Below are 24,731 nucleotides of genomic sequence, written 5' to 3'. Positions count from 1 at the left end.
AACTTGATTTAACATAATAAATCAAAAAGTTAACATTTAATCTCCATGGGGGATGCATAAGTATATTTCATGTTAATTATTATGCTAGCCTTTGTTTCTGAAATGTTGAATAAGAGCCAAATAAATGCTCTTAAGATAATACATACAAAAATGAATGGAAGGAGTTAGTTTAACTACCATACATACTCCTTTGGCAGTGTACCTAAAGTATGAAGTTCTGTACATGTTTGTATATGGTGAAGTTTGAAGGACTTTTGGGGAAAGAAAATCTAGTAGACAGGATCTTATCCACTGAGAAAAATGTCACCTCCAAATGCAAGTATTGGCATATCATTTCCGTTTTTTTTTTTTTTTTTTTTTTTTTTTTCTTTTTTTTTTGACGGAGTCTCACTCTTTCACCCAGGCTGGAGTGCAGTGGCACGATCTCGGCTCTCTGCAAGCTCCGCCTCCTGGGTTCGTGCAGTTATCCTGCCTCAGCCTCCCGAGTAGCTGGGACTACAGGGGCCTGCCACCATGCTTGGCTAATTTTTTGTATTTTTAGTAGAGACAGGGTGTCACTGTGTTAGCCAGAAAGGTCTCGATCCCTTGTGATCCGCCCGCCTCAGCCTCCCAAAGTGCTGGGACTACAGGCGTGAGCCACCGCCCCCAGCCGGCCTATCATTTCTAAAGCAGAATAACGACAAAGGGCCCTGCCTGTAGCTTCATACTGTCGGTGACCTGACACCCGCCTCACCTCATCCTGCAGAGGCTGCTGGTGTCTGCAGGGTACTGTCTGAGGGAGGGGCGAGGGGAAGCCCTGCCTTCCGTTCCAGCTCCATTCCTCCAACTGGAAGCAGCCTGGGAGCATGAGAGAACCCCACTGCATCCCGCTGTTCCAGCCCCATTCTCTGGGGACCTGACCTGTGGCCGTACTGGCAGGTTTTCCTTCTGGGATGCCGAGATCTTAGGGGCCAGCAAGACGGGGGCTTCTGTTTTGGAGAAGTTCTTGGATTTTCTACTCAATCCCTCAGGCCATGTGTCTCCATACAGGGAAATATTTCCTGGAGGTATTAGGATTTGCTACATTCAGTTTAGTTTCTTTGGGGTAAAGATGAGGACAGGTGAGGGTAGAGGGAGTGTGGCAGTGTGAGGCCGACCAAGCTGTGAGTTCAGCGTCGGGGAGTCAGGCTTCTCCGGTCCTTCTCTCGCTGCAGGTGAGTGTATAGATTTACTATTTGTGAATTTTTGTTGTTGTTGTTCATTATGTTATTACTGGGGAAGAGACTCTGATCTGGATATCTGGATTCATTGCACATCTTCAACTGGAAATAAAAAATAGTACTTTTTTTTTTTTTTTTGAAACAGAATTTCTCTCTTGTTGCCCAGGCTAGAGTGGCGTGGTGCGATCTCAACTCACTGCAACCTCTGCCTCCTGGGTTCAAGCGATTCTCCTGCCTCCCGAGTAGCTGGGATTATAGGCGTGCACCACCATGGCCAGCTAATTTTGTATTTTTAGTAGAGACAGGGTTTCTCCATGTTGGTCAGGCTGGTCTCAAACTCCTGACCTCAGGTGATCCGCCCATCTCAGCCTCATAAAAGTGTTAGGATTACAGGCTTGAGCCACCGCACCCAGAAAAAATAGTACTTTTGTATAAATGGATTTTTGGCCAGGTATGGATTGCAGGATTATGCCTGTAATCCCAGTACTTTGGGAGGCTGAGGCGGGTGGATCGTTTGATCCCAGGACTGTGAGACCAGCCTGGGCAACATGGCAAAACCCCATCTCTACTAAAAATACAAAAATTAGCCAGGTGCAAGGGTGCGTGCCTGTAGTTCCAGCTACTCAGGAGGCTGAAGCGGGAGGATGGCTTGCCTGGGAGGCAGAAGTTGCAGTGAGCCGTGATCACACCACTGCACTCCAACCTGGGTGACAGAGCGAGACCCTGTCTCAAAAAAATCAATCACTCAATCCATCAGTGGATTTTTTGGTATGGTCTGATTTTTCTTGGAGGATTTTCCTTGCAGAAATCCAAGGGTATTTCAACCCAAAACCGAAGAAGACTTTGAAAAACAAATCAGATGCCACTAAGACTCCATTTATTATTATTTTTAAAATTGATAATTCATATATAATCAAATCGCCCTTTTAAAGTTTACAATTCAGTTGATTTGTTATATTCAAAAGTTGTACAGTTATCACCATTAATTCCAGAACATTTTCATTACCCCCCCAAAGAAACTCTATACTCATCAGCAATTACTCCCCATTCTCCACTCCCTCCTCTCCTGCCAACCACTAAACTACTTTCTGTCTCTATGGATTTGCCCATTCTGGACATTTCATATAAATGGAATCATACTGTATGTATCTGGCTTCTTTCACTTAGAAGAATATTTTCAAGATTCACTCATGTAAGATCTGTCAGTATTTCTTTCATTTTAGAGTTCTTAGTAATATTTGAATGTATAGATATATCACCTTTTGTTCATCCAGTCATTAGTTTGTGGACAGTTGGGTGCTTCTACCTTTTTTTTTTTTTTTGAGATGGAGTCTTGCTCTGTCACCCCGGCTGGCGTGCAGTGGCGCGATCTCGGCTCACTGCAACCTCCGCCTCCCAGGTTCAAGCAATTCTCCTGTCTCAGCTTCCCGAGTGGCTGGGATTACAGACACGTGCTACCACGCCCGGCTAATTTTTGTATCTTTAGTAGAGATGGGGTTTCACCATGTTGGCCAAGTTGGTCTTGAACTCCTGACCTCATGATCTGCCAGCCTTGGCCTCTCAAAATGCTGGGATTACAGGTGTGAGCCACTGCACCCAGCCCTACCTTTTAGCTCTTATGAACATTGCTGCTGTGAAGATGTATACAAGTTTCTTTGTGGACATATGTTGCAATATTCTTATGTATATAACTGGGAGTGAAATTCTGTGGTCATATGGTTATGCTGAAACTGCAAAGCTATTTTCCAAAGTGGCTGCACCATTTTACAGTCTCATCAGCAATGTGTGAGGGTTCTAATATCCCCATGTTCTTATCAATACTTTTTCTTGTCTATCTCTTTGATTATAGCTACCCTAGTGGGGATGAATTGGTCTCTGGTTGTGGTTTTGATGTGCATTTTCCTGATGACTAACGATGTCGAGCTTCTTTTCTTGTGCTTTTTGGCCTTTTGTGTATCTCTGGAGAAAAGTCTGCTCAAAACCTTAGCTCCCTTTTAAGATCGGGCTGTCTTTTCATTGTTGAGTTGTAGGAGTACTTTATATATTCTAGATACATGTCTCTTTTAAGATACATGTTAGCAAATATTTTCTCCCATTTTGCGGTTTGTATTTTTACTTTCTTGACATTGTCCTTTGAAGCACAACAGTTTTTTCAAATAGCAGAAGGGAGAATTTTGAGAGGTTCATATTCTACCATTTTCCCTCTTATCACTAAATTTCCATTTTGTAGTTGGTTTTGTTTGGGATCAATTTCATGGCTTACAAAAATGTGTGCTGTCCCTTGAGGAGCTGGCTATCCTTAGGCATAGTTTCTTTCTTAATTAAAATGTCCTTTTACAAAAGGACCTCATTCAAACATGACTGAAATGTTCCAGTGAGTGAAACTCTGAATATGGCAGAGATTTTTTGCTAAACCACTCGTCTGCTTTTCATCTATGCGTGAGACCTGGATGGCTGAAGAGGCACTGACTAAACTCTCTTTTCTTGATAACAGGCGCTAACATTAGATTCGTTGGTTTTGGCTGCAAGCTTAACTTTTGGCTAAAGCCCTTGGAAATCTTCCTTTAACAGAATGCAGAGTCTGGATGAGCCATGGACAGAAGAGGAGGGAGAAGGCTCAGACCACCCGTACTACAACAGCATCCCAAGCAAGATGCCTCCTCCAGGGGGCTTTCTTGATGCTCGACTGAAACCCAGACCCCATGCTCCTGACACTGCACAGGTAAGTCTTATATTTTTTTCTCTGTATAAGGAATGGAGGCTAACTCAACTTTATTTCCTTTTGTTTTGTTTTTTTGTTTGTTTGTTTTATTTCAGGCTGATGTTCTATTCCATTTTTAACACGGTAAATCATGAACTTTCTCTCACTGGATTTCATGAGGCATGCAGATGAGGAGAGGCTTTGTGTGTGTTAACATCATAAAGCATTAGCCAAACGCTTTGGAACTGTGTTGTGATTCCTGGGATATGAGTCTGGGGGTGTCCTCTGTACCCTCAGATGTATTCCATCATACTGTGATCTCAGTGAGGGAAAGAGAGAATTTAAGATTTTAAAAAGGCTTGGGAGGCATTGGGTTCTCTGAAAAGGAGTGAATATAGACCCTTAAAAGGATGAGAATTTTATGAGTTTTCTATTTTATTCATTCCCTTGCTTTATGTCCAACTCAAAATTCTAGTAAGGCAATTGCTTTCTAGAGTTATGATATTTCTATTTTGTTATAGGAAATTTTTAACATTACTACCTTTTGTGAATGATAATGGCACCACTAAAAATGGCAAAATAACATCGAGCTCAGGGATCTGACACTGAGAGGGAATTTCCTGATTTTTTGAAGGAAGTTTCCTGGTTTACAGAGTGGACTTGCCCAAGTGTGAACAATCATGGGCGTATGTGTTATGTGGGAAGTGTGTTCTGACACATAGATACTCTGTAATTGAAATTTATTTTAGGACATACATATGGAAGAGCTTGATTTACAGTCACACTTCGGGAGGGGTGGTGGGGGTAATGAAAACAAGGGGGGGCATGTGTAATTTTGATGGAGATGCAGCCTTTTCCTCACACTCACACAAACTTATTTCCCAAATCTTAATGCCAACCGTGAGGCATGAAGGGAAAATTGGGTGTATCAGAGGATTTGATCCACCTTAAGCATCAATTTGCTAACTGTCTTGTGGCTTTCAAAAGTGGGGAAATGAGAAGAAAATAATTTTTTCGTTCTGTGTTATTTACATGTGTCTCTAGTTTGCAGGAAAAGAGCAGACTTATTACCAGGGAAGACACTTAGGAGACACCTTTGGTGAAGACTGGCAGCAAGCACCTTTCAGGCAAAATGAGAGACAAGGTGAGATGGGTGAGAAACACAAAAGACACTTTTCAAAAGTAACATGCTCACCACTGGATCGCCTATTTTCTGTGGACTGACAAAATGACCCCTGGATATATTTGCTGTGTGTGTTGCTATAGAATCCTGACTAGACCATAGAAACAGAGGCAACAATGTGGCGCAACGCGCAGTGGTGCACGCCTGTAATCCCAGCACTTTGGGAGGCTGAGGTGGGAGGATCACCTGAGGTCAGGAGTTCGAGACCAGCCTGACTAACACAGTGAAACCCCAACTCTACTAAATAAAAAAAAAATTAGCCGAGCGCGGTGGCAGGTGCCTGTAATCCCAGCTACTTGGGAGGCTGAGGCAGGAGAATCACTTGATCCCAGGAGGTGGGGGTTGCAGTGAGCCGAGATCACGCCATTGCACTCCAGCAAAACCCTGTCTCAAAAAAGAAAAAAAAACAAAACAACAGTGTTGTAGACATCTCCTGGCACCAATTATGTGGTGCCTCCCTGCAGCTCCAGGACCATTCACACCTCGTGGGCACGCACTGCCTCATGCCCCTGAGACTGTACACCTCCATGCTGGGAAAGCTTCCATGCCCAGGGGTGCTGAGAAGTTGACGTCTCAGGCACACCTTCACCCCAGTTTCTGATGGGAACTCGTGAGGCAACTCTAAGGTTGAGGTTGAGCCCCAGTGACTCCCACAACAAATTGTTGCCTTTCCTTCCTTGTCTCATTCGCCTTCCCTTTACTCAGGGTCCGCTTTTTGGGGAATGTGAAGCCCCCTACTCTAAGCTGGGGATTGAGGCAGATGTGGTACCAGGGATATGCATCTCTCACAGGCCCTGGATACTCTTAGAGAACACTGCTGCATCTTACAGTCGTAATAACATGCACCTACCTTATAACTAATGTTGATATAAGTGTCTATAAGTCACATATCTGCAAATGATTCAAATATATTTAGATACAGCCATAATAATTTAGATACAACTATCTAAGAAGTAACTGCTAATTGCTCACGTAAGTCTTTATTCTCTAGACAGTTATATATACACATACAAATATGTATGAATGTGTTTATATCTCAGTCTAATCCTTTAAGAATGTCTTTTAATTTTAACCTTTTTCCCTTCTCAAAAAAATTTATAACTCTTTCAATAGCTCTGGGATCCTGGCTACTAAGTCCGTAAGATCTGAAGGGGATGGGGGCAACTGATGCTTCTGTGTATCTAAATTTAAACATATTGGTTTAATATTGAGGCTTATTCCTTCATTATAGCTATTTATGCCAGGAAGCAAATGACAATACATTTTTTAAATGTCCTCTGTGTAACAGAATTTCATGTCTTGCCTGCCCCAGATGCAGGAAGACCCACAGTGCTGGCCCAGTCAATAAAACATAAGGTCTGGCAGAAGCCACCACATGTTCTGCCTCAGAATAGGCTGGAAATAGCAAATCAGAGTCATAACTTTGCCAGAGGGGCATTTTCACTATGGCTATTTATCCTTGTTCTATATGCATTTAAAATGTATTTCCATAACATGTGTGTGCATAGACATATAATAACTGCTAAAGAATAAAGGAGACACATTATTTCTGTTATATATTTACTTTATTGCAAAATATGTCAGGTTTATTTTAAAATAGGTCTTGTTTTTGATATATTCAAGTTATTCCAGCCAGATCGAGAACAGATGATGTAGCAGAATGAGCTCCTGGCCTGGAACTTGAGACTCAGAGCTCTCAATAAATTTCCAACTCTTCTTTGAAAACAATAAATAGGTGGGGTGTGGTATCTCAGGCCTGTAATTCCAGCACTTTGGGAAGCCGAGTCAGGAGGATTACATGAGGTCAGGAGTTCCAGGTCAGCCTGGCCAACATGGTGAAACCCCGTCTCTACTAAAAATACAAAAAATTAGGCAGGTATGGTGGTGCGTACCTGTAATCCTAGCTACTCGGGAGGCTGAGGCAGGAGAATCACTTGAACCTGGGAGGTGGAGGCTGCAGTGGGCCGATATCGTGCCACTGCACTCCAGCCTCTGCGACAGAGTGAGACTCTGCCAAAAAAAAAAAAGAAAAGAAAACAATAAATATCTTTTCTCACAGAACAAATTAGAATGTCACTTATTAATTTGCTGGCAGATATTATCCCCAATGGACGTGAACTTCAGGTATTACCATGGCACATGTTCTCCTGCCCCGGCTCAGCATCTGCTGTCATCTCCGGTGGGAAAGGGTAGTCAGGAAGATTATACATTTGGGCTCCTGATCTTCTCCTTTTAACATATTGTTTGTGAAATTCTTTTCTAAAGGCTGATTGGTTTGCAATGTACACAAAGGTGTAAACTGCAAATAGCTGTTACTAAGCAAGGACGCGTAATCTGACTAGACTCTTCAATATAGAAAGCATGTTGAGAACTAGGAGAGTAGAAACACAGTCCGTGCAGGTGGTGCTCCCCAGTGAGGGAATGTTAGCACGACACTTCATTCTCACACCTACAGGCTGGGAGACAGTGGTGTGCTGGCGAACGTCCAGCCACAGGCTCTTGGGAACGCTTTTTAAAAAGCCCTGAACCAACTCTTGCCAGCTGGATTGAGCTGGCTTCAACACAGCACCGCCCATAGGGTGTGAAAGACACCCTCTTTCCAGAAATGTGAACGCCACAGCGCGTTCTTGTGAACATGTTTATGTAAGAAGATTGGAGACAGGGCGCACACGCAAAAAGACTCCGAGAAGGATCTGAGCAGGCGTTCTCGGGCTACTAGGTCTGGGTGACAGAACAGCCCGGGCCCAGCCTCAGCAAACCCATTGCCTAGCTGTGAAGTCCCATGAGGCAGCATCACTGCCTCAGCAGAGGGGGCTCTTCCCTTGCACACCCACCCTGGGCTTCCTTCACAGACCCAGAAGCAGTAACTGCAGCCCTATTTTGTAAGGAAGGAGTCTCTCAGTTCCTTCCTACAATAGAACAGAGCTTCTATTGTATTGCTTGAATGAAGTTAATTTATAAAGCATTTGCTTACCTTAAAAAAAAAAAAAAAAAAAACCGAGATCAATTAAAATAAGGCTTGTGGTCCTTCTGCTCAGTTATCTGATCTTGAAGCATTTGTCAAGGAGAGGAGGAGACCAGGCATGTTCTGCCTGCCAGGCTCCTGCCGTCTTAGGGCAGCAAGGGCCAGAATCTTTGCTAAGGCCATCGCAGTGGAGCCATCAAGGTGTCCATCCTGACATTGGCTGGCAGATCCCATGTTGATATGAAGGACTGGAAAACATCTTGGCCAGGTTACAACAGTGTGTGGTGACAAGCTCAGAAGAGGACAATATCACCGATAGGAATCTAAAGGAGGAGTTTTCCCATTTGCAGGCGGAAGAGCTTCTCTGTGAAGGGCTGGGTGGCTTGAACAGTGTCACTGTCATAAAAGAAAAGGGGCTCACTTTCTTGTTGCAGGGTCCTTGGACATCTACAGCATGCCAGAAGGGAAACTGCACGTGGCCCCCACAGGAGAAGCACCCACCTACGTCAACACCCAGCAGATCCCACCGCAGGCCTGGCCGACTGTGGTCAGCAGCGCTGAGAGCAGCCCGAGGAAAGACCTCTTTGACATGAGTGGGTTTCTGTTTGTCTCTGGTTTTCTTCTCTTTTGAGATTGCTTTTCACCCTGCCTTTTATTTGAAATCTGTGTAATTACTAAATTTTCTGATAGCAGGGTTTTGATTAATGGTGATGATTAGCTGTACTTTTCTGGGGGATGATTGGATTTGTTTAGGATTGTAACCCTCTCTGTAGTCAAGAGACAGAGCAATTTCCCCTTCTTTTTGGAATTGACATTCCTCTTGAAGATCTGCAAATATATTGAGACAATATACGTACACACAAATGTTTATTTATTCATTTAAATAGTAATTGGCTATTATGTGCCAGCTACTGTATTAGTTGCTAAGGATGCAAAGATGAAATGGCATGGCCCGTGTTTCCACAGAGCTCTCGGTCTATGAAGCAGACCAACATTTAACAGATAGGCAAGAAACTGCAACACACCCCTCTCTTATGAGGGTTTTCTCTCTTTCTCCCCTCCTCCCACTTGCTCTCTCATTGTTTTCTCTCATTTTTTTCTCTCTCACTCACCTCTTACCCCTCTCCAAATATTTACTGAACACTTACCATTTGTCAAATACTATTCTGCTTGATGGAGATACACAGGAAAACAAAACCAGCAAAGTCTGTACCTCATGGAGGTTAAATAAACAACTGTATCTATTACCAGGTAGTGGTAAGTGCTCCTCAGTGATGAAAACTAAACAGGATAAGGAGAGTAGTAGGAATCTATTGCAGACAGCAATGTAGTGGGATGTGTACCACGGACTTTCTGTTTGTAATATAGAGTGAGGAAATTAAATCATTCATGAACTGATTAACGAAAGTGAAAATTTTTGTTAAAGAATTTTGAAAGAGCATCACAAGCTCACAAGAGCTTTATATCCTAAAATTTGCTTTTCATATTCCTTGAGAATTTTATAGGCTGAAGAGGGAGGGAATGGAGACTAGTTCTGAATGAGTTTCTACCATGTGCTAAACACCTATTTTTAAATTTTTACTGGTAAGTATTATGATAACTACTGTTACCTTTATTTTACAGAGGAGGAAATGAAGAATCCTAGAAGTTAACTAACTTTATCATTTGTGAAAGGCAGCCTTGCTGGGCCAATACCTGTGATTTGTGGTGTTTTCTATGAGTGAGGACAGGGTTAAGTGCCTTTATAATTAGGCAACCTCATCACAACAACACTGTTTCTCCCTAGCAAATTTGACTTCCCAGACACACTGGAACCCCATTTTGACTTACAAAAATCATCTAAGTCAGAACTGTAGAATCTCAATGCTTGAAGCCACCTTCAATGCTAGATCACCTAATTCAGTCCCGCCAGTGCCTTTATTTTTAAAAATGTGAAAACAGCTTGAGAAATGTGAAGCCACTTTTTCAAGATGCAAAGCACAGTGGTAGCTCTCCAAGCTTCTGCTGGAGTTGTTTTAGGACCTCCAAACTGCAGTTTAATAGTTCCATATTTGGTTAGACCATTTTTACTGTTTAATATAGTCAATTTACCAATGTCTCCTGGACTCAGACCCTAAGGAAAGTTAGATTGGCTGGTGTTTGGGATGAAAAAATGAGAACCAGAGCTACCCTTTTCCCATCAGTTAATTTCTCCTCTTGCTCTCAAAACCTAAGGAGGGGAAACAGCATGTAAAAAGAGCCTTAGAAAGGCTGGTGCCAGTTGAAAAGTGTGGAACTAAATAAAGCCAGCACTCTGTGTTCTTTATTTTGAACCAGTAGCTCTACATAATAGTGGTGCTGATGTGACGATGGTGGTGATGGTGGTGCTGCTGCTGATGGTGATTTTGATGGTGGTGGTGGTGGTGATAATGATGGTGATGGTAGTAATAGTGATGATAGTGCTGATGGTGATGGTGATAATGGTGAGGTGATGATGGTGGTGATGGTGGTAGTGGTGATGGTGATGATGATGATGGTGGTGGTAGAAAGATGGTGATGGTAGTGATAGTGATGGTGGCACTGATGGTGATGGTGATGATGGTGGTGATGGTGATGCTGCTGCTGCTGATGATGATGGTGGTGGTGGTGGTGACAGTGATGATGATGATGGTGATGGTGATGATGATGGTGATGATGCTGGTGGTGAAGGTGGTGGTGGTGATGGTGATAATGATGGTGATGATGATGGTGATGCCGATGGTGGTGGTGGTGGTGATGATGGTGATGGTGATAGTGATGATAGTGCTGATGGTGGTGATCCTGCTGCTGCACCTGTTACTGCTGCTGCTGCTGTTGCTGCTGGTGACAGTGATGGTGATGATGATGGTTATGCTGGTGACAGTGATGGTGATGATAGTGATGATGACAGTGCAGATGGTGGTAATAATGGTGATGATCCTGATGATGCTGATGGTAGTGGTGGTGGTGATAATGGTGAGGGGATAGTGATGATGATGTTGATGGTGGTGATGCTATTGCTGCTGCTGCTGCTGCTGGTAGTGACAGTGATGGTGGTGACAATGATGGTATTGATGATGGTTATGCTGGTAACAATGGGGATGATGGTGATAATGGTGATGATGATGATGGTGACGATGGTAGTGATGCTGATGGTGGTGGTGCCAATAAAAGTGAATGTGGATATAGTGGTGATGGTGGAGATGATGCTGACGATTTTGATGATGTAGATGATAGCAAAGGTGGTGATGGTGTTGAAACAGTATAATACAAATGATAATTCCAGGTAATCAGGAAAAAAGTCAGATGAAAAAGAACATCCACAAACATAATTTTTGCCAATGATTCTAACTTATTTTTATCTCCAAATCTGTCAAAGATTAATAAGCGTCAAAAAGAGCTAATTTTAGTTTCATTTATTCACCTCACTTCTGCCCACCCTGTACTAACAATGAGCAAGTTTGGCTTATTTTACAGCATTTGTTGACGATAGTGAATGAACTGTGTCCCAGGAGCAATGCTGGGCTCTGAGGGTGTAGTTATGCTCAGGAAAGAACTACTCCTGTTCTTGTGCTGCTTATGTTGTGCTGGGTAGACAGTGTAGGCTGAAATAATCATCGCACTACCTTCCACTTGCATAGCACTGTGTGCAGTTTTCAGAGTTCTTTCATACACACTACCTTATGTGAAAATCGAACATAGGAATTTAGTTAGACATGCCTGGCTACTTCTTTTGCTGCTGGTATTTATTGTTAGAGCAGCCATCTCACCATTCACACATGCCTTGCACTGAGAAGTGTGCTCTGAAGGGGATGAAACCAAGTGTGGTCTCAAGCACTCATTCGAGAGCCTCGTTCCACAGGGAAACAAGTGAAGGTTAAGGGGAGGTGGAGCTCCTAGCCTGGGGCAAGTCACACAAGAGGCACCCAATACCCATAAGCTTTCTCTTTTAAAAATTTGCCTGATGCAAAGATTTTGAAATAAATCTTTGGTGGATTGGGCTCCTGTTTTGCATAAAATCAAAGCTTTGTAGCTTATCTTTCCCTTTGGTATTGGCAGATTTTTATTCCGAATTTGTTAAAGAGGCTGGCTGAAGTTCCAGAGAAAGTACATGGCATGTGATATTCATGGCCTCCTGCAGCATGCAAAAATGAAGTCATTCCAACTAGCTAGACAAAGGGTGTGCTTGACTCCTTGGCACATAGCACAACTCCCAGCTGTCTTGGGAAAGCAGACTCATCAGAAAGGCATGCCAAAATTTGGGCTGTGCTTTTCAATGCTTGTTATGATGGCTCTTGTTATATTACCAGCCAGCTAGTTTTTTCCAGTGGTTTTTGTTTTCCCCTTCTGGAGGAGTTGCCTTTGCATTTCCATCTCTCTCACTGTATTTTTTTTTTTAATCATTTGCTCTTCTTGAGATTGACTTGTTGCTGATCAATGTTGTTGATGACAGAACCTTTTGAAGATGCTCTCAAGAACCAGCCCTTGGGGCCCGTGTTAAGCAAGGCAGCCTCCGTGGAGTGCATCAGCCCTGTGTCACCCAGAGCCCCGGATGCCAAGATGCTGGAGGACCTGCAAGCTGAGACTTGGTACCAAGGAGAGATGAGCAGGAAGGAGGCAGAGGGGCTGCTGGAGAAAGACGGAGACTTCCTGGTCAGGAAGAGCACCACCAACCCGGGCTCCTTTGTCCTCACGGGCATGCACAATGGCCAGGCCAAGCACCTGCTGCTCGTGGACCCGGAAGGCACGGTGAGCACCCAGTGGGGATGGGGTCGGACCTGCTGATGGGCGCAGACCTGCCTTAAACAGTCTCCACTTTGTCAAATGACCTCCACGTTCCCACCTCTATCCACAAGTGCCTACCGAGTCCTTCAGGGGAACCCAGGGACAGACAACTCCTGTCATCAGGCCAGAGCCAGGAGCCAGGAGCCAGTGGTCAGGGTCCCACACAAGTTTTAAAACTTTTAGAATTATGGCCTAGGCTGAAAGCCTTGACTTTTATGTCCTTTAAAGTAAATAAATACAGAAACTGAGAGCATTTTCCTTACAAACATGTTTCTAGTGGACAAGGAAGTACAGGCGTCTAGGCTTTTAATATTTACCTTGAATGCTTCTGTCAAAAAGTTGAATCACTGAGGATTTTGTTCTAAGGCTGTAAAATGTGATGATCAGTAAATGAAACCCCCTTTGCTAAGTCTCTAGTTTTCCCGTTTAGAGAAGTAACTCCTAGTGATGTTGGCCATCCCTGGCACTATAGCTGTATCTGAATAATCCTGTAGGTTTCCCTGAATTTTTCGTCTTCCTGTCAAGAAACACATTCGACTTTACCTGGGGCATAGTCCAAGAATTGCTAAGCTTCATAAATGTAGTTAAATCAACCTAACCGTTGAGTGAAATTCCAGGATTGTTTAAAACCTTTTATCCAGTGAAAACAACAAAGCAGGGTAGAGTTATTTAATAGGAGTTAAAAACATTGCATTTTCTGATTGACAGGGAGGGATGAAGCTTTTGTCTTCGGCTGGACTGGAACACAATTAAACTGCATGAGTCGGGGTGGGGGTGTTATCCAAAATGGTTTATTACCTCAGGTGCCAAGACTCAGTTGCCTGAACACCCCAGCTCCTGGCACTCTGAACAGTTCCTCTTTCTGTTTCTTTGGAAGCAGCCACTTCCCACTTCCAGCCAGTAGCTACTTCCTCTTTCCCTTCCACGGAGACAGCCCCTTCCTCATGAATGTAACGTATATATGTATATCCTTCCAGTCCATCTTCTTTTTTAACATACATGTACTTCTGAGAAAACATTTTGTGTTTGTGCCTTTTAGAAATTTGCAAATTAGCCAGGCGTGGTGGCGACGGCCTCTAGTCCACTCAGGAGACAGAGGTGGGAGGATTGCTTGAGCCCAGTAGGTCAAGGCTGCCCTGAATTGTGATCGCAACACTGCACTCCAGCCTGGGTGATGGAGCAAGACCCTGTTTCAAAAAAAAAAGAAAAAAGAAAAAAGTTTGCAAACATGATATTGTTCCACAAATCCCATTTTGTTTCTTCCTTTTCCTCCACCGTACATGTTGTTGAGATGTGCCCATGGTGGTTTCTGTTTATCAGATCATTACTGTGGTGGGCTGCCTGGGGCCGGTCACATGTGCAGTCCACACGTCACTTACTGAGCTCTCTTGAGAAGGATGACTAAGCTGCTACAAACTCTCATGCATGTTTTTCTCTGTACCTGGGCACGGTATCTCTGGGACAGGAGCCAAGAGTGGCGTTTTGGTCACAGGGTACACATACATTGAATTTCACTGGGGCTTGGATTTGCTTTCAGAATGGCTGAGCTACGGAGGCGCACACCAGCAACATCCTTGCTCTTCCTTGAGAGAGTCTCTAGGTTTGCTAGTTTGTGGGAGTAAGGAGAAAGGGAATATCTCATTGTTTGATTTGTAATTCTTTGGTTGCACTTCATTAGTAAATTAGCAGATTCTTCCTGTAAAGTTAATGTTCTTATCTTTTCTCCATGTTTTTCTTTTGACTTTCTGATTGGGCTTTCTTGTTGAGGTTTTCGGCAACAGAATTTTCATACGTATTCTCTTGCTTTTGTCATCCATCTGATAATTTTGTCTGTGATAGTCTTCATCAAATAGAAGTCTTTCATGGGATGCATCTGAATCTGTCAGTTTTCCCATTTGTGCTTGATGGTTTTGACTTTTAAAGTTTTTCTCCCCCACAAATCACAAATATACTGGATTTGAATATATATTTTCTTTCATTAGCTTTATAGTTTCATCTTTCACATGTGGGCTTTAATTCCAACTGAAGGTACTTTTGAATTTGAAATGAGATAGAAACACCATATATACACATATATACATACATTTTTTGTTTGTTTGTTTACTTGTTTGTTTGCTTTTGTATTTTTAGTAGAGACAGGTTTTTCCATGTTGGCCAGTCTGGTCTTGAACGCCTGACCTCAGGTGATCAACCTGCCTTAGCCTCTCAAAGTGCTGGGAGGTGTGAGCCACCATGCCTGGCCGAGGTTCAACATGTTTTTAAATCTCCAGAGGGTAAGCCAGTTTTTCTGTCACCATTTGCTAAATCATTCATCTCTTCTCTGCTGTCCTGATGTTCCTTTGAAAACATACTAAGTTCTTTGCACCATGGTCTGTTTCTGGATGCTGGATTCTATTCTACTGATCTGTTTAGTCCTTGTATAAGTACCATGCTGTTTCCATCCTTATGGCTTTGGAACTCTCTTAGCATCTGGTGGTGTGAGTCCTTCCTCTTGATTCTCCTTTTTCTAAAACGTTCTACTGAGCTGCAGATATATATTCTTCTTTACACTGATTTTAGAATCAGTTTTTCAAGTCACCAACAATATGTGCTGGGATTTCAATAGGGCTTGCATTGAATGTATATAGATTAATTTGAGGAAGAACAGACATTTTTGTTGGGGAGATCAGACCCAACACTAGGTCATGGGGGTGACAAAGTCCAGCAGAGTCAAAGGATTGAGAAAAAGACAGTTTGAGAGAGAAAGGTGGGACACCAGGGGGCCATTGCGATCGTGGAGGCTACAAAGGCCCCGAGCTCTGGGAGCCTACAGTATTTATTGGTAATCCAACAAAGAAACAGGTGGTGTGAATGTGGCGGTCAAAAGGACACGTTGCATTAAGCACATGATTTACAGCTTTTATATGGAACATGTTCTGCTACTTGAGATAATGGGAATACAATCGATCTAGAAGCCTAGGAGGGCTAGAAGCAAGGAGCCAGCAAGTCTAGACACATTCCCGAGGACATTATGCAAGCCCTGCCTCAGTTTCCCTCCCAACATTCAGCTTTTTCCCAACACTTTTTCTGTATTAGATCAGCACAGCCACAAGCATGGCGTAAGTCTCCAGTAACTCAGTTTTTTTTTTTTTTGGTAGAGTTGTAAAATTTTTCCCACAAATTCTTCTATCTCCTTTATTAGATTATTTCCTAGAGTGTCTAGATTTAGCTCCTGTTGTAAGTGGCATGTTATTTTGAGTTTCTTTTTCTCAGCCATTTTTGCTGGAGAGAGAGGAATGTTGTGTGATCTTGTGCCTGGACACTTTGCTTCTTCCAGTAGTTTTACTGGAACATTGGTCCCGCCATTGCAGACCTGAACAGTTTCACCTCCTGCCCTCCAGGGCTCACCCTTACATGGTATTCTCACCCCATTGCTCTGACTAGAGGCACCTACAGAGGCTGACCAGGGTAGAGTGTCCTTGTCCACTCCAAACTTGAAAAGGAATGATTGCACTGGTTGCAGTAGGCTTTGGGGAGATTATCTTTTCACTGATTGTCCTAAAAAATTTCATTCATCCATTTATTCATTCATTCAGCAAATATGTACTGAATGTCTGCTATGTCCAGACATTGTGTTTTGGCAGCTGGAAAATGTCTATGAACCTATTTTAAAAGAAAATATCTGCTCTCATGGAACTTACACATTATTTAATTACTTTGATTATATATAGGTGTTGAACTGTATCAACTATTTCTTCAGCACCTTTTGAGATAATAATTGTTTTTTAAATTGTTAATATGGAGAATTACACAGCTAGATGTTTTTGATGTTGTAATCCTGTCATAAACTATGCTTCACCTTGCCATCGTTCTCGTGAAATATATTATTGGATTTGGTCACCGAATGTTTTATTTAGGATTTTGTTGAATCTCTGTTGTAAGTAAAACCTGTCTTGTCTTTGCTGCCTTTGCCTGTATATGCTAATCTCATTTTGATATCAATATTTTGCCATTTTACTCACCTCTTAAGATGAGCTAGGCTTCCTACACATCAGAGAAGTCTTTTCAGAGAAGCCTTCCCTAACCTTTTTATCCCAAATAGGATCCCCTCTATACCCCCTGTTTCTGCATTCTGATTTGTTTTTACCTTAAAGCACTTACCACAAAACATTTGTTTCTTTGTTAATTTCTTCATTATTTGGCTAGTTTCTTCTACTGGACTGTATTCCCCATGAGGGTAGCAAACTTGTTTAGTGCCATAGCGCCCAACGTGTAGAATAGTGCCTGGCACATAGCAGTGTTCAACAAGCATTTGATGAGCAAACACAAAGATTGGCCTAGGCTTTTATAGGTTAAGAGTTGAGAGCCTGTGGAGGTGATGGGGTGCTGAGGGTCACATGCTACTGGCAGACGTAGAATCAGAAATGAAATTTTCGAAGTAGAATCAGCTCGGACTTCTTCCTGTTTGCATAAACTAACAGTTGTGATTATCTAAAAGAAAATAGGGGAGAAGATACCCAAGCAATTCTATGAGAATATAAATATTTCAGTTCAAAATTTAAGATATTTAAAAAAACAAAAAGCTAAAATCTAGTTAAAGATGTCATAGAACAAAGATGATTGAATTTGTTTGTCCACTTAGTCTGTATATGTCAAGGAATGACTTAAGAAAGAACTGTGTACTACTGATAACATACTTATTATACATTAAAAATTGGTATCATAATGTAGCAGATAAAGAGAGTATAAATTTGTGGAAATATGATTAAACCAGGTATCCAAGCGAGCCAATGCCCAAAGCTGTGTTTACCATACAATTTTAATTTTGGAGGAGAAACTTGTAGTACTGTTGAGAAATTTTGTCAAGTCATACCTACTAATGACTGTTCTTCGGCGGGGGGGCTCTTTTGTTGGATCTAATTTTTTAGTTAAATTGATCCTATGGAAGACAGCTTTAGCTGAAAAAGAAAATGGAAATGAAAGACTTCATTAAAAATGTAACATTGCATTCTTGCTGTGGGGACACCAAAATAGGCAATGAACACATTCTCTTCAATATTTATTCATCTGATTTTCATGGTAATTGGTTGGTCCCTGACTATAAAGGGGGAAACTTGGCAGAGAACAGATTACTCAGAGAAATAAGGATGCAAAACAGTTCTGCATCTAAATTTACTCCACAGTATACCAACCTTTGTGCCTTCCCACCTTTCACTGAGATCACTGGAAACGTGATGAGAAGCTGCCTGGGGCATCTTCTGAGCCCTATTCGTAAGGTGTCAAGAATACTGACTCTAAAATAGTATCTGGAAAGTGCCAGTAGCTGGGTCTCTAAGAGAAGCCTCAGAGATGGAGTCTGGAACACTTTACTTTTCAACATCTTCAGAATTGTTTAGTCAGCCCTCTTATGTCTAAAATTATTCCCTGAGTCATTTATCATTGATTCATCTCTTTGGTCTTGAAGGACCAGCTAAGTGAGGTGGGCACTGTGCTTGCATTTGAATGCGTTGCTGCCGCCGGTGAGTGGGTTTCCTGTGGGCGTGATTCACATGGTGTCTGGTCATTGCACATTTAAGAGCACATGCTGGGAATTTTGTTCATAAAATCAGAAAACATTGATGACAATCCAATACCCCCACATTCACTAGTTTTTGAGAGTAATTTTTAAATGTTCCCTAATCCTCACTTTATAATGTCCTGTTGTTATTTTTAAATTCCCTTTGTATCATCCAGTCTAGGCTGTTCTGCAATAACAAATAAAATCTGTATTCTCAGTGGCTTAACCCAGCATAGCTCAGTCCCCTGCGTGCCAAGTCCCGTGTGTGTTGTGTGGCTCTCCGGGTCCCACAGGTCCTTGGGTGACCTGGGATCCAGATGAACTGTTGTCCATGTCCTGGGCTCACCTTCTCAACATGGGAGCTCGAAGGAGAAGAGAGGCTGGAGGAAACTCGTGGGCTGTCAATGGCTGTGCTGTGGAGGGGACTCACATCAGCTCCCTCTAGTCCATGAGTCCCAGCCTCACTCCAAGAAAACTGAGAAATGCTGAGAAACATGGAGCATTTGATCCAAGAGCCTGTCTCAGCCACATGCGTTTTACATTTTTATCAATGTAACACTGAAAAATATAAACAAAGGAGATACAGCAGAAGGCTTTTAAGGAAAAACACTGGTCTCCCCCAAACCATTTCCACTCTCACCCCATTCCCATGCAAAAACTTGTGCACACTTAGTTATAGTAGCATTATTCATGATAGCCCAAAGGTAGAAACAATTCAAGTGTCATCAGCAGATAAATAAGAAAGTAAAATGTGGTATATCCATACAATAGGGCATAATTCAGCTATAAAAAGAATGAAGTATTGATACATGCCACAACTTGGATGAACCTTGAAAACATTATGCTAAGTGAAAGAAGCTAGTGACAAAAGACCATATATTATTCTATTCACAGTAAAGTTCAGGATGGAAAATCTACAGAGACAGAAAATAGATGAGTGGTTCCTAGGGGCTGGGTGAGAGAGAGGGATGGGAGAACAGGGAGGTGATAGCTGAAAGGTATGGCATTTCTTTTTATGGTGATAAAAATGTTCTAAGATTGGTAGTGGTGATGATGAATGTATCTGCAAATATACTGAAACCCATTGAATTGTACACCTTAAATGAATGTGGTATCTAGATTATATCTCAATGAAGCTGTGTAAAAAGAATCTCTGTATCTACAAGTTTATAGAAAATACAGGTCAGGTGTGTGGGCTCACGTCTGTAATCCTAGCATTTTGAGAGGCTGAGGTGAGAGGATCACTTGAGCCTGGGAGTTCAAGACCAGCCTGGGCAATATAGTGAGACTCCATCTCTAAAATAAAATATTAGCTGGGCATGGTGGCATGCACCTGTAATCCCAGCTACTTGAGAGACTGAGGCAGAGTTCAAGGCTGTAGTGAGCTATGATCATACAGCTGCACTCCAGGCTGGGTGACAGGTGACTCTGTCTCAAAAAAAAAAAAAAAATTACAGATGACAGAGGAACAAGCTGTACAATGCCATAAGGAAGCAATAGCCAAATCATAAGGTGGGGTATTCCACAGACAAATATCTAGTTTTTCAAACAAATCACTGTTGTGGAGGAAAAATGGAAGGAAAGTATAAGTAGAATAGAAAAGTGTTAAGAGAAATAATGAAATGCAAATGCAGACTACATCTATTTGGGTTCTGATTCCAACAAACAGGTAATAAAAAGAATGCCCTTGAGACAATTAGAAAAATTTGGTGTTCTGTTATTAAGCATATATGTGTTTATAACTGTTGTATCTTCCTGATGGAATGACCCTTTATTAGTATGAAATGTCCCTCTTTATCTCTAGTTTTTTAAATTATGAATTATCTTCACTTGTTATAGGTCTATTCAGATTATCTATTTCTTCATAAGTCAGTGTTGATATTTTGTGTCTTTCTAAGAATTTGTCCATTTTACCTAAGTATCAAATTGGTTCGCATGTATAAATAATGTTGTTGGGTGGAGTTCTTTATAGATATCTGTTAGGTCTAGTCCGTTTGTGGTGGTACTCAAGTCTTCTGTTTCCTTGTTGGTCTTTTGTCTAGTTGTTCTATCCATTATTAAAAGTGAGGTATTGAAATCTCTATTATTATTGAATTATCTATTTCTCCCTTTATTTCTATTAATTTTGCTTCATGTATTTTGGTGTTCTGTTATTAAGTGCATATATATTTATAACTGTTGTATCTCCCTGATGGAGATACCTTTTATTAGTGTGAAATGTCCCTCTTTATCTCTAGTAACATTTTTTGCTTCTTTTGTTTTAAAATCTATTTTATCTGGTATTAGTATATGTACTCCAGCTTTCTCATGGTTGCTATGTATATGACACATTCTTTTCTCTCCTTTATTTTCAGTCTATTTGTTTTATTTTAGATACTCTGAAAATCTCTGCCTTTTGATAGTATTTTTTAATCCATTCATATTTAATGTTATTTATGATGTAGTATGATTTATAGCTGCCATTTGACTTTTTGTTTTTTATGTAATATGTATATTATAGTTCTATATGTTAGGCATAACATTACATTACATTACATATGTGCTTTTTTATACAAATGCTTTTAAAATCAGTTAATCTTGAAGTTTCTGATTGCCCTATTCTTAAGAGAAGACAGCTATGTTTTCCTCACAGTGTGTTTACCCTTAACCAGTGCCTTGCTCATTCCATCTATTATTTAGGACACATGGACAGATGGACTTCCTCTTCTGAGGTGAACTAATAAATTTCCAGAGCAAACTCATCATCCCAGGGACATATTTTCATTGGACTTTTGGACTTGTATCCTATATCTTCCTATATCTTGGCTTTCACTCACTTTTTACGGGACTGCTTCCTTAAGTGCCTTTCTCGGAAGAAGTGCATGAGCATAAATTTTCTCATCCTTACGTGTCTGAAAATATGTTTTCCAGTCACTTTTGATTAAAAGTATGGTTAGTTGTAGTATGACTGGTGTGATTCTTCATCCCTTATGGTTATTTTTTCTGTAAATTTTTTCTTTTTTCTTTTATCTTTCTGTTCTGTAATGACATAGGCAAGAATCTACATGTGTGTCTTTTTCTGTTAATTGTTCTAGGAACTTGATGAACCCTTTCATTCTGAAGACCTGTTTTTCTTTGAATCAGAACAATTTTCTTATATAATATTTTTTGTAATTTCCTGCCTTCTACATTTTTTTCATCTCAGAACTCCTGATTGAGGGCGTAGACCTTCTGTATTGACGTTCTATCTCTTGTCTTTTCAAAAATTTTCCAGTTATTTGAAATTATGTTCTATGTTCCAGGAGCTTTTCTTGACTATCATACAAACTTTTGTGTGTGTAATATAGATATAATCTAGATGTATATATAGATGTAGATATCTATATATAAATATAATCTATATCTATATATAGTATATATATACATGCACAAACTTATGTGTGTGTAATATATATCTTATCTATATCTATATTAGATATATATATCTAGATATAATCTATATATCTGGATATAGATTAGATATATATAGATAAAGGTATAGAGATAGATACAGATATAGATAGATATAATTTTACAAATTCTATATTTAATATCTAAAAGATTCTTGTTGTCCTGCAATTGTTTTATTTTTCACACATGTTGTTCTTTTTAATACATGGAGTCAGTATCTTTTTGACTTTTTGATGTTAATGTAAGTTGTTTAACTTTTTTTTTTTCTGTTTTCCAAATTATCTTCTGAGGCAGGTGTTGATTTGCTCATCATGATCTTTCTCTTCATGGTGCTGGTGTTTTTAAGATGTCTGGCATTCTTATACCATGAGATTTCAGAACAAGAGGCTGGATGGATTTTCCTGGGGTTGTTCTCTTCTGCTTCGATACATATAGTTCTCTTTCCCTCTAGTCTGTCCCCAGTATCAGAGGACTGACTGAGATTATGTGTGAATTGTGTGTGTGGAGGTGGTATCGGCAGAGGATAGAGGGAATGACGTGTGTGGGCGGGGTTTTGTCATCTGAAGGTTAGACTTCAGGTTGAGAAGGGTAGGGGGCTTGGACTTTTAGCCTGGGTACCTCCCAACAGTTCTTTACTTAGGGTCACCATCCTCCTCCTACTGCCTTAATTCTCCCCAGGCAACATGTTTAATATCTTTGGATAAATATTCCCCAGACTTCTTCCCTAAAGGCAAAATGCTAGTTTGGCTGTAAGGAGTTGGGAGCAGTGGGAGCTGCAGTCTCAGTTACCGAGGAGTGGTCTTTCTGCAGCCCGGCTGTCCTCCCTCCCACTGTTGCAAGGGTCTCTCTCCTCCACTGTAAGACCGCCCTGCTATGCATTCTAGGCTGCCCTCCTCCTCACTCTCTTTTATCCTTCAACATACTTCCATGTTTCTGTTAGTCTGTAATGTGTTGAGATCACTGCCTCCTTCTCTTTTGTTTTTAGAAGTTGTTAATTCCTGTACTGTCCTTTTTCTGGGTTTGGGGAAGGCAGGATAGGGCAATTCCTATACTCATCCTAACTGCTATAAAAAATCAGCATTTCATCCATCTCTGGTTGTCTAATGTCAAAAACTTCAAAATCAAGCAAAATTAAACAAATGAAAACACATGGGTAAATTTTAGCATCATGCTCACTTAATAATTGGTAAGGAAGTTTCCTGTCTTTTCTGTGTAAATACACAAATGACCAGGACAATCAGTCTAGCCCCAGGGGAACTCAGAGCTGTATCCATAGCTTCTCTGCTCTTCTCTGACAAGGCTCTGAAGAAATCCTGACTGGGAACAGTTTCCTACATATTTCCTGTTTGGTCACCATGGTCAGTTCTCTACCATTTTTTCATTTCTATTGTCAAGAACAGACCTTGCAGACTCTTGGGCAACCTTGGAGGTGATGAGGGACTTCTCAGTAGCTCAGAACTAGGAAAGGAAGTGAGATCCAGAAGGAATAGGGCCAGGGGAGACCAAGAGTCTCCTCCATCCCCTGGACAAGGCTGGTCCAGAAAACCACAGGAGCAGGGAAGGGAGGACTTGTCCCAGGCCCCAGGTGTGCAGGGATTCAAGGTCAGGCTCACTCCTCGGGTGGAAAGTGAGTGCTCACCTGGGCAAAGGGGTTGCTTGTGGGCGTGTAGGCCCTGGGCGGACAGGGTTCCAAGTTGGGCTCTTGGCATTTGTAAACCAAAGAATATCTGAGACAAATCTCAATCATTTCAGAAGTTTATTTAGCCAGGGTTAAGGACATGCCAGTGACACAGCCCCAGGAGATCCTGAGAACACGTGCTCGGGGTGGTCAAGCTACAGCTTGATTTTATGTGTAAGATATTAATCCATACATGTAAGATGTACATTGGTTTGGTCCAGAAAGGCGGGACAATGTGAAGTAGGGGGCTTCCAGGTCATAGGTGGATTCAAAGATTTTCTGATTGGCAATTGGTTGAAAGAGTTTATCTAAAGACCTGGAATCAATAGAAGGGAGTATTGGTTGCAAGAGCTTATCTGAAGACCTGGAATCAATAGAAGCGAGTGTCTGGGTTAAGATAAGGGGTTGTGGAGACCAAGGTTTTATTATGCAGATGAAGCCTCCAGGTAGCAGGCTTCAGAAAGAAAAGATCGTAGATGTTTCTTTTTTTATTTTTTATTTTTTTGAGATGTAGCTTCACTCTTGTTGCCCAGGCTAGAGAGTGCAGTGGTGCAATCTAAACTCACTACAACCTCCGCCTCCTGGGTTCAAGTGATCCTCCAGCTTCAGTCTCTAGAGCAGCTGGATTACAGACATGCACCACCATGCCCAGCTGATTTTTTTTTTTTTTCTGTATTTTTAGTAGAGACGGTGTTTCACCATGTTGGCCAGGCTGGTCTTGAACTCCTGACTTCAGGTGGTCCACCCACCTTGGCCTCCCAAAGTGCTAGGATTACAGGCGTGAGCCACTGTGCCCAGCCAATGTTTTTCATCAGACTTAAAAAGGTGTCAAACTCTTACTTAATTCTCTCCTGGATGAAGGAAAAGACCTGGAAAGGGAAAGGGATTCTCCACAGAATATAGATTTTCCCCACAAGAGACAGCTTTGCAGGGCCATTTCAAAATATGACAAAGATATTGCCAAAGACATATATTTTAGGGTAAAATACTTCAATCTGTTTCAGGGCCTGCTATCTGTCATGTGATGCTATGCTAGAGTCAGGCTGGAATTGGGTGTCTTATTGCTACAAAAGTCTTAAGGTCTCTGTTTAAATGTTACTGCTGGTCAGTTGTGCCTGAATTCCAAAGGGAGGAAGATATAATGAGGCATGTCTGACCCCCACTTCCCATCATGGCCTGACCTAGTTTTTCAGGTTAACTTTGGAATGGCCTTGGCTAAGAGGATGGGTTCATTCTGATGGTTGGGGGGCTTCAAATT

General features: G+C 41.5%; 2 protein-coding genes across 2 annotated transcripts in view; one reads left to right on the top strand and one right to left on the bottom strand.

Annotated features, from left to right (window-relative positions):
• The window catches only part of CKS2 (CDC28 protein kinase regulatory subunit 2), a 974,690-nt gene that overhangs the window by 267,379 nt on the left and 682,580 nt on the right, over positions 1-24,731 (bottom strand). The gene's annotated exons all lie outside the window — the stretch shown is intronic.
• SHC3 (SHC adaptor protein 3) overlaps positions 1-24,731 on the top strand; it is a 172,436-nt gene that overhangs the window by 126,725 nt on the left and 20,980 nt on the right. Inside the window, exons 8-11 of the mRNA XM_050761272.1 lie at positions 3,771-3,921; positions 4,945-5,044; positions 8,483-8,641; positions 12,499-12,794. Coding sequence (XP_050617229.1) covers positions 3,771-3,921; positions 4,945-5,044; positions 8,483-8,641; positions 12,499-12,794 — 706 coding nt within the window. The remainder of the gene's footprint in view (positions 1-3,770; positions 3,922-4,944; positions 5,045-8,482; positions 8,642-12,498; positions 12,795-24,731) is intronic.

The sequence above is a fragment of the Macaca thibetana genome, chromosome 15 (assembly GCF_024542745.1).
Source record: "Macaca thibetana thibetana isolate TM-01 chromosome 15, ASM2454274v1, whole genome shotgun sequence".
NCBI lineage: Eukaryota > Metazoa > Chordata > Mammalia > Primates > Cercopithecidae > Macaca > Macaca thibetana.
Note: the sequence above shows the minus strand (reverse complement) of the source record. Positions and strands in the feature narration are given on the sequence as shown.